General features: G+C 44.7%; 1 protein-coding gene across 1 annotated transcript; it reads right to left on the bottom strand.

The window, feature by feature from the left end:
* Positions 1 to 2,843: 2,843 nt before the first annotated feature.
* LOC112433524 (leucine-rich repeat-containing protein 31-like) lies at positions 2,844 to 7,686 on the bottom strand. Its single transcript, XM_076887539.1, has 6 exons — positions 7,682 to 7,686; positions 7,404 to 7,587; positions 6,173 to 6,275; positions 5,683 to 5,847; positions 5,379 to 5,534; positions 2,844 to 5,105 (listed from the first exon to the last, which is right to left on the bottom strand). The coding sequence occupies exons 1-6, from the start codon at positions 7,684 to 7,686 to the stop codon at positions 4,648 to 4,650; spliced, it is 1,071 nt and encodes a 356-aa protein (XP_076743654.1). The 3' UTR covers positions 2,844 to 4,647.
* Positions 7,687 to 8,277: the final 591 nt, after the last annotated feature.

The following is an 8,277-nucleotide window of genomic DNA, read 5'->3' as shown; positions in this document are numbered from 1 at the left end:
AGGGGGAACTGCACCCAGACCCAGGTGGTGTTACCCTTTTCCCTGCGGTGGGGAGAGGCAGACCACCCCAACTCCGCAGCAGCAGGGAGGCCCCAGACTCCAGACCGCAGTCGGACGGCCAACTCCTCCTCCTAGCCCCCCCGCTCCAGCAGGCCGCAGAGAATGGGGGTGAGAGAAGACTCCAAACCTCCCTCAACCCGCTCATTGTAGTGTTGATGCATGTGTGTTCTAAGGTGCATTTAAAACCCAGGAGGGCATGGAGCTACCTGCCAGAGAGCAGCAGGTAAGCGCATAGTCCCTCCTGATAGCCCTCAATGTCTACGTGTATTTAAAATTGAGAGGTGGGCAACGACACCAGGGGTGGGGTGTACATGTATCGTGTATCCATGTATCCATGTATTGTGCCCACCCCCAAGATCCTATATGTATGTGTAATGAGAGTGTGAGTAATGTGAATGTCTAAGTTGTGGGATAAAATTGAGGCAGAGGCAGCCAGAAGGGGACAGAGGGGGGGTAGCCTCCTCTGCACCCTGGTGACACCCCCATACTCCGCGCCCCGCCAGGGAAAGGGGGCCCAGGCCCATCCAGACCGGGGCCCAGTGCAGCAGCGCCTCCCGGCCCCACAGAGCCCGGGACAGTCCACCCAACCCCACCACAGAGAAAACTGCACCCACCCCACCATCCACTCATCTTCCAGACTACATAAGACAATAGACGCCCAGGCTGAGATCTTCCTCCACCTCTCCTGTATCTCCCCCTCCTGCAGAGAGAGTTCCTGAAGAGCGGAAAGCTCCAGAGAGTTGCAGCATGGCCTGGAGGTGTCACTATCACAATCTGCGGGGAGTATGATCATTTGTTATGAAAAAAGAAGACCCAAATGCAGACTCACAGGCTGGCAAGGATAAACTAAAGGCAGCCTGTTTATTTTGGACGGAGAGAATGATATGAAATATCTGACAGGGAACTGAGAAACTCAGAAACCTATACTGGGGGATAACACTAGGAAACATGACCAGTGAAGCTGGGTGACGAAAGGAGAAGATTAAACAATAAACACACAGGACGGTCATTAGGGAAGAGGAGACGGCAGGGACAAATCAGGAGTAATGAGACAGTTACAGCAAAACTCAACATAACCAACAAAATAAAATAGGAAGCACGTGTTTTGATCGCTGGCTCCAGTCTGCATGCTGAAGCTTCCTTTGGTTACAAGATACAGAACCAACGTTAGTGTGAATGAGACTATGAGAATGTTATATAGCATTTGCTCCACTTTGAATTCAGTTTGAAGAAGTAAAGAGACAAACAAACTTAAAAGAGACCATAGGATTAAAAAAACACAGACACCGCAAAAGGACGAAACACGGGCAAGAAGCAAAGTAAACAGAAAAGGAAGCAAGGAAATAGAAAGATAAGATCCACATGAATAGAATAGACAAAATATGAGTGCTTCAAGCAAACTGTGCAGGAATAAAATATAAATAGCGAACAGCAGAAATAAATAACAAATGGGGGAAAATATGTAGGATGAACAGGAACAAAGACACTGGAGAACAAAGTGGTGAGGGTTACTCAGACCACCATTAACTGACTAAATACATGGGAACTGGCAAAGTGAGACGCGGTCACAGAGAGTGACAAGGTACAAGGCGCACAAAAAGAGGGACTGGCAAAATTAGACGTCTATCAGAAGTACAGAATACAGAGACAGACAGGCAGACAGTGAAACAAACATGGAGACAAAACCTGCTACACACAGAGACAACACTAACACGGCCTGAACATGAAAGGAAACAAATTTAGACCAGCAACTAAGAGGAAGCACTAATTTGGAAGGGAAATAATACCAGACATATGGTGCACTCTGAATATCACCAGTCTGTTGCAAAGCTAACAGAGAGACAGACAAGCATTCACACCTACAGCTAATTTAAAGATACCACTTCAGCGTCACAGCTGGGTCCTTCTCTGTGTTATAAACGACACAGAGAAGGCCCCAGCTGTGACGCCACAGTAGTTCATTTGTTGACTGATACATCGATGTAGTCTCTCAGGAACGAGGGCGAAATGCCAACGACCGCCTGTCTGTTTTCAGGGCTGTATTTGAAGCCATGCTCCAATCAGGCAAAGTTTTAAGTGTTGCACATTTCGATGGGTTTCTTTCAGCTGACATAGTTTCCATTTGGGTCATGTGGTGTTAGATACCCCAGCGTGTGGTCATAGGGTGAAGAGCCCGGACGATTAGTGGGATTTTAGGTGTGGTGTAAAAATGACGCTGCAACTTTAAAAACGTTGTTGCTTTAAGGATTAACGTACAACCATACTTGGGCTGAGTTTGACACTGGTTCTCTTCAGTAATTAAAATAGCTTTAACACATGATAAGATCAAATGTCAGCTACACTGTGACAGTCGAGGGGCCACACTCAGATATATTTATTCGCTTGTTCTCTTTGTGTGATAAGAGTTTCCATCTGAATTTAACCCCTGTGTGGGGCTGATCTTTCATTTCATTTTATTTCAAGCTCAGATTCTTTGCCTTTGGCACATTTTCTGTGACGAGACTTCAAACCATTCCCACCGTCCTTATTAATCAACATGGTGAAGTGATTCTTCGCAAGGTGATGGGATAGGAAGAGTTTCAGAAAATGAGGCCTTTTGTCTTTATTGGAGAGGTCAGTGCAGACAGGACGGATGGGGGGAAGGCGAGGGGGGAATGACACACAGGAAACGGTGTTGGTCAGACCCAAAGACAGGCGTGGGCAGTGAGGACTCTCACCTTCAGACTCACTGTCTAATCAGTCTGACAGTGAGTCTGAAGACAGAGCAACCCAACACACGTTACTATGTTCATCATCATCATCATTGTTTATTTATATAGCACTTTAAAAACACACAAGGCTGACCAAACTGCTGAACAATAGAAACATAATAGATACCATAAGAATAATAAATACGATACAATAATAAACATAGCGAAAAACAATAAAATACAAGTCAGTCAACCACTGAGTCAAAAGCCAGTGAATAAAAATGCTTTTTCAATCTGGATTTAAAAACCAGCACTGATGTCGATTGCCTAATGTGAAGAGGAAGATTATTCCAAAGCTTAGGAGCCACGATAGAGAACGCTCGGTCTCCTCTCAGTTTCAGCCGTGATTTGGGGACTGAGAGCAACAGCTGCTCAGCTGACCGGAGCGAACGAGTGGGGACATAGGGCTTCAGCAGGTGCCAGACCATTTAAAGATTTAAAAACCAATAAAAGAACTTTAAAATGAATCCTAAATTCAATTGGAAGCCAGTGCAGGGAGGCCAAGAGTGATGTTATCACTAAGCAGGACATTAAATCAAATTAATGAGACACCAAAACAAGAGCTGGAGCCCAAGACAGCCATGAAGTCACAGTGTACACAAATACACAAGAAACACAGAAACCAGCTGGGTGGATGTGGCTCGGGAACCTTCTGTTACCTTGAACGTCGGTGTTTTGAACGCTGGCTGCTCCAGTCTGCTTGTATTTGTCCAAGATTTCCCCTCATATCTTGGTTATGGTTATTTTTTCTTTTATTAAACTGATCACACTCCTGTTCATGAATAGAAAAAAACCCCATCAGTGTATTTTCACTTAAACAAGCAGCTGTTTTTTTTGCATTAAAGTTATATAAAAATGTAACAGTGCAAATTCCTCGCTGACAGTTTAACCAAAAGGCATTTCCAGTGGAAAGTAGCCGACATATTCTCAGCATAACCATGTATAATATCCACAAAACCTGAGAAGGTTGGAGAGAAGGTAGGCGAACTCTGCTGGGATCTGCGTTTAACAAAGTGTCTAAAGACGAAACAAAGAAATCTTTCTGTAAATGTTCAGATGCACAGACTGGACTGAAAAAGAGTGAAAAAGCAGCTAATGTCCAAAAATAAGAAAACTTTGAAAGAACTCCAAAAAAACCTGGAGAACTTTTGCTCAAAAAACAGTTTTGTTTTTTTTAAATTACAAGGCAATCTGACAAAATGTCATCAAATGAGACTCAAGACTTCTGCAGGTCTCTGCCATGACTCAATTTTTTTTTCTTAACGGCAGAAACAATTGTTCCTTTTTTACTTTGTTTCTATTTTCTCTTCTTGTTTTTATCTGTTGAACAACAAACAACATTCATGCTGATTCACATAATATCCTGTCTCTAATCTCTGGGATTTCCTCGTAGCTCTTTGATGCAAAGAACATCCATCAAACGCTCCAGCTTGTGCTCAACATCATCGTGAACGGTGAAGGTACTCTGACGAGAAAATACTCAGTCGACCTTTTGGTTGATTTGTTAAAGAACCCCAAAATAGCTGATTACCTAACAAGGTATGCAGATAATTCACAGCTCTTTTCCTGAATAGCTGCTTTAAAACTCTGCTGAAAGCCTTTGTCCATTTCCAGGTATCCCCACTTCTCGGCATGTGTGTCTCAAGTGTTAGGACTGCTGCATTGGAAAGACCCAGACCCTGCAGCCAAGGTGAGAGACGACAAATATGATAACCCACACCAGCTGTGCTTAACTCTGTAAGTTCCCAGTATTCCCTGAAACCATCACGTGTGACACAGTTTACATCAGACGTGATGCAGCTGACCTCAACACTGACCTTCTTGTGGTAACAGAGACTTAAAAAAATAATAATAAAGCAACAAAGTGGGTCGCTCTTTGACAGTAAATTCCAGTGCGGTCCGCTCCAATCTCCTCAGGCTGACTCTCTTCTAGGCTCTCCTGACTGTTCCCTTTACATGCTGATGATGTGTCTTGTAAATCTGGATCCCTTTCCAGCAGGACGCTCCTCTTTTTCAGACAGTACCTGAGCTGCTCTCTCTCCTGACAGTCAGCTGTCCACCTCTGCATGGCCAGTCGAGCCAGCGCCGAAATTTGAGGCAGAGCTCGGAGCAGAGCGGGCAGCCAGGCTGAGCACGGAGCAGAGGTTGAAGGTCGCAAACTGACATCCACGTCTTCCAGAGAGCCCAGACCTCCTGCTGCAAACAGACTGCACCAACCGTTGTCTCCCACCAAGCTGTTGTAGGACAGATCCAGTGCACGGAGTGAGGAGAGACAGCCCCGTCTGCACACGGCAGCTGCACAGAGGAAGAGGACCCATTGATAACTGATCACTTTATGCCTGTTCACTTTACTGTTTTGTTCACAATGTTTCTGATGGAGACAAAAATAACACCGAATAGTTTCATTGTTTTGTTTTATACGACAGCTACAGATGCTGGCAGCATGAAATAAATGAAAGAAATATCAATTTCCTTCAGGCTTTACTTGTCTTAATATACATTTATGCAGCCTAATGATCCACTACAGACCAAAAAAGAAAAAGTATAATGTCATTGTGTGTTAGTTACCCAGATGTTGCATGTCATCAGTGGTGAGCTCGCAGCTGCAAAGACGGAGCTCGCTGACGACTGATGGCTGCAGAGCATCCAGCAGGAGCGCCAAGTGACCGCCAACCACTTTACACCAGGAAATATCCACCGTGCGCAGATAGGACACCGCCAGGGCTGATGCATAAACACAAAGTTTTCACCATTTCAGGCTAGAGGGTGGAAGAGGTATTCAGGGAGAATGACTTGAAGGAAAACTTCTATAAATAAACAAGTGTGTGTGTGTGTGTGTGTGTGTGTGTGTGTGTGTGTGTGTGTGTGTTACCCAGAGCAGTGAAGGACTCGTTGCTCATGTAGCAGCTGTTGAATGGCAGCCTCCTCATTTGTGTCGCAGGGAGGGCGGAGACCAGCAGGTGGACCACACCTCCCACTTCCTTATTGGATGACACATCAAGCTCGGTCAGTGCAGTGAGAGAGGGCAGCACCTGGACTGAAAAACAACGAGTCACATGACTGCTGCAGCGAGCATGCGATTAGTGTCCGGCGTGTGAGATTGGTAGCAACTGACTCAGAGCCTCTAGATCATCTCGCGTGAGGCAACACAGGTGGAGGTCGAGTCCCTCCAGGTGTGTGACGTGAGCCAGGTGAAAGGTGAGGCGGCTCAGTCCACCAGCTAGAAGCAGCTTTACAGTATATTAATCAGAACAATGCTGCTCTCTAATGTATCTTGGTAAAGTGCAGAAAAATCTAATGTTTTATATGATACAGTGTGATTTCAGTAACATATCATAATGGAGGCTTCAGCAAGTACTTACGAAGGAAATCTTTCCTCTGCTCTTCAGTTAGTTCATCAAATACCTCCCAAAACATCTGTATGGTGGGGTGGCGGTCATGATATCTCCAACCATAACTTGTGTTCTGAAAACAGTGAAAATGACTGTTATAATCATAGAGTTTGTAAGGTCAGGCATACACTATGTTGCCAAAAGTATTCCCTAACACATCCAAATCATTCAATTAATGTGTTCCAATCACTTCCATGGACACAGGTGTATTAAATCAAGCACCTAGGCATGCAGACTACTTCTACAAACATGTGTGAAAGGACGAGTCGCTCTCAGGAACTGAATGAATTCCAGCATGGTAATGTGATAGGATGCACCAGTGCAACAAGTCCAGTCATGAAATTTCCTCGCTATTAAATATTCCATAGTCAGCTGTTAGTGATATTATAACAAAGTGGAAGTAATTGGAAATGACAGCTAGTCAGCTGATGCTAAGGCTCATAGTGCACTTAAGTCACCAATATCTGCAGTCTGCTGTTGTTACAGATGTCCAAACTTCATTGGTTTCCATGGCTGAGCAGCTGCATCCCAGCCTTACACTGACAAACACAATGCAAAGCGTCAGATGGAGTGATTTAAGCATCTCAACACTGGACTCTAAAGCAGTGGAGATGTGTTTACTGGAGTGACGAATCACACTTCTCTGACTGGCAATCCGATGGATGTGTCAGGGTTTGGTGGTTGCCAGAAGTACTTGTCTGACTGCACTGTGCCAAGTGTAAAGTGTGGGCATGTGTGCACATGGCTGGGCACCAGTGCACAATACAAGGTCCATAAAGACATGGATGAGTGAGTTTGGTGTAGAAGAACTGGACTAGCCTGCACAGAGTCCTGACCTCAACCTGATAGAACATCTTTGGGATGAATTAGAGCAGCAACTGTGAGCCAGGCCTTCTCCTCCAACGTCAGTGTCTGACACCACAAATGCACCTCTGGAAGAATAGTCAAAAAATTCCCATAAACACACCTAAACCTTGTGGAAAGCTTTTCCAGAAGAGTGGAAGCAGTTATAGCTGCGAAGGGTGGGCTGACTATTATATTATACTATCATACAAAAGTCTGGATTAAGACTGAGATGTGACACAAGTTCATATTTGTGTTAAAGCAGCCGACTGAATGCTTTTGACAGTATGCAGTACACAGTTATTGTGCTACAGGACAGCTGTGAAACTACAGCCTGTGTCTGTTTGGCTGACTGTACCTGTTTGAACTTTTCCCAGTCATGCACGTCCTGGCCGACCAGCACTCCCTGCAGCTCCTCTGGTCGAAACAGCCTCACCAAATCCTGCTCACACACCAGGAAGAAGCCTCGCTTGAACTCCTGGAACAGATTCTCCACTGATGTGTTGAAGGCATGATTCACATAGGCCTCCACAAACTCCTTCCTGTTTAGGAGGGAAAATTTTGAATCAGCAAACATTTCACAAAGACAAAGGTGCTGCAGATGAACCTCACAAACACTTCATGTTTTATATTTACCTCATATTAAGACCTACTAAGGACCTGATTGTTTTTAATTATGTCCTGATACATAAAACCTGAGAGCTCACATAACTGCATATGCTCAGAATAGACAGCACACATCGATACAAATTACTGCCTTGCAGCAGCAATCTTCAGACCATCACTATGAGCTCCATACAAGGTTACACTGTTCCTGTTATTAACAGCAGGGGGCACTATCAGCCACAGACTGGGAGCCAGATATGCTCTGCTGGTGCCTCATTGTTACAGAGGAAAGACTCTATAGTGAGAAACAGCTGAGGGGGAAACACTGATCTGGAAACGTCTGAGTGTTACAGAGGATATACATAGCACTGTGGTTCAGTGTCACACAATCACAAACAAATACAGCAAAGTACTAAAAAGGGTGTTGCCTCCAAAGATTGCTTTTACTGGTTTGGAGCTTAGGAGGCTTAATAACAACAGGCATGAATGAAGACAGATCAGAACAGCTGTTTGATCACAGCATCCAGTACCAACACAATCATCCACACTCAAGAGCCTGTTGGCTTCAGAGTCAGCAGCTGAATGTCTAAAATATCAAATGTCATTTTTGATCCATCAGCTACAGC

The sequence above is a fragment of the Maylandia zebra genome, linkage group LG1 (assembly GCF_041146795.1).
Source record: "Maylandia zebra isolate NMK-2024a linkage group LG1, Mzebra_GT3a, whole genome shotgun sequence".
NCBI classification, from domain to species: Eukaryota; Metazoa; Chordata; class Actinopteri; order Cichliformes; family Cichlidae; genus Maylandia; species Maylandia zebra.
This window is presented reverse-complemented; position numbering and strand designations above follow the sequence as displayed.

Coding starts and splice junctions, on each gene's coding strand:
- LOC112433524 (XM_076887539.1), bottom strand. Junction 6,276..7,403: donor ACTGGGAAAAGTTCAAACAG/GTACAGTCAGCC, acceptor CACTGTTTTCAG/AACACAAGTTATGGTTGGAG. Junction 5,535..5,682: donor CGAGTCCTTCACTGCTCTGG/GTAACACACACA, acceptor TTTATGCATCAG/CCCTGGCGGTGTCCTATCTG.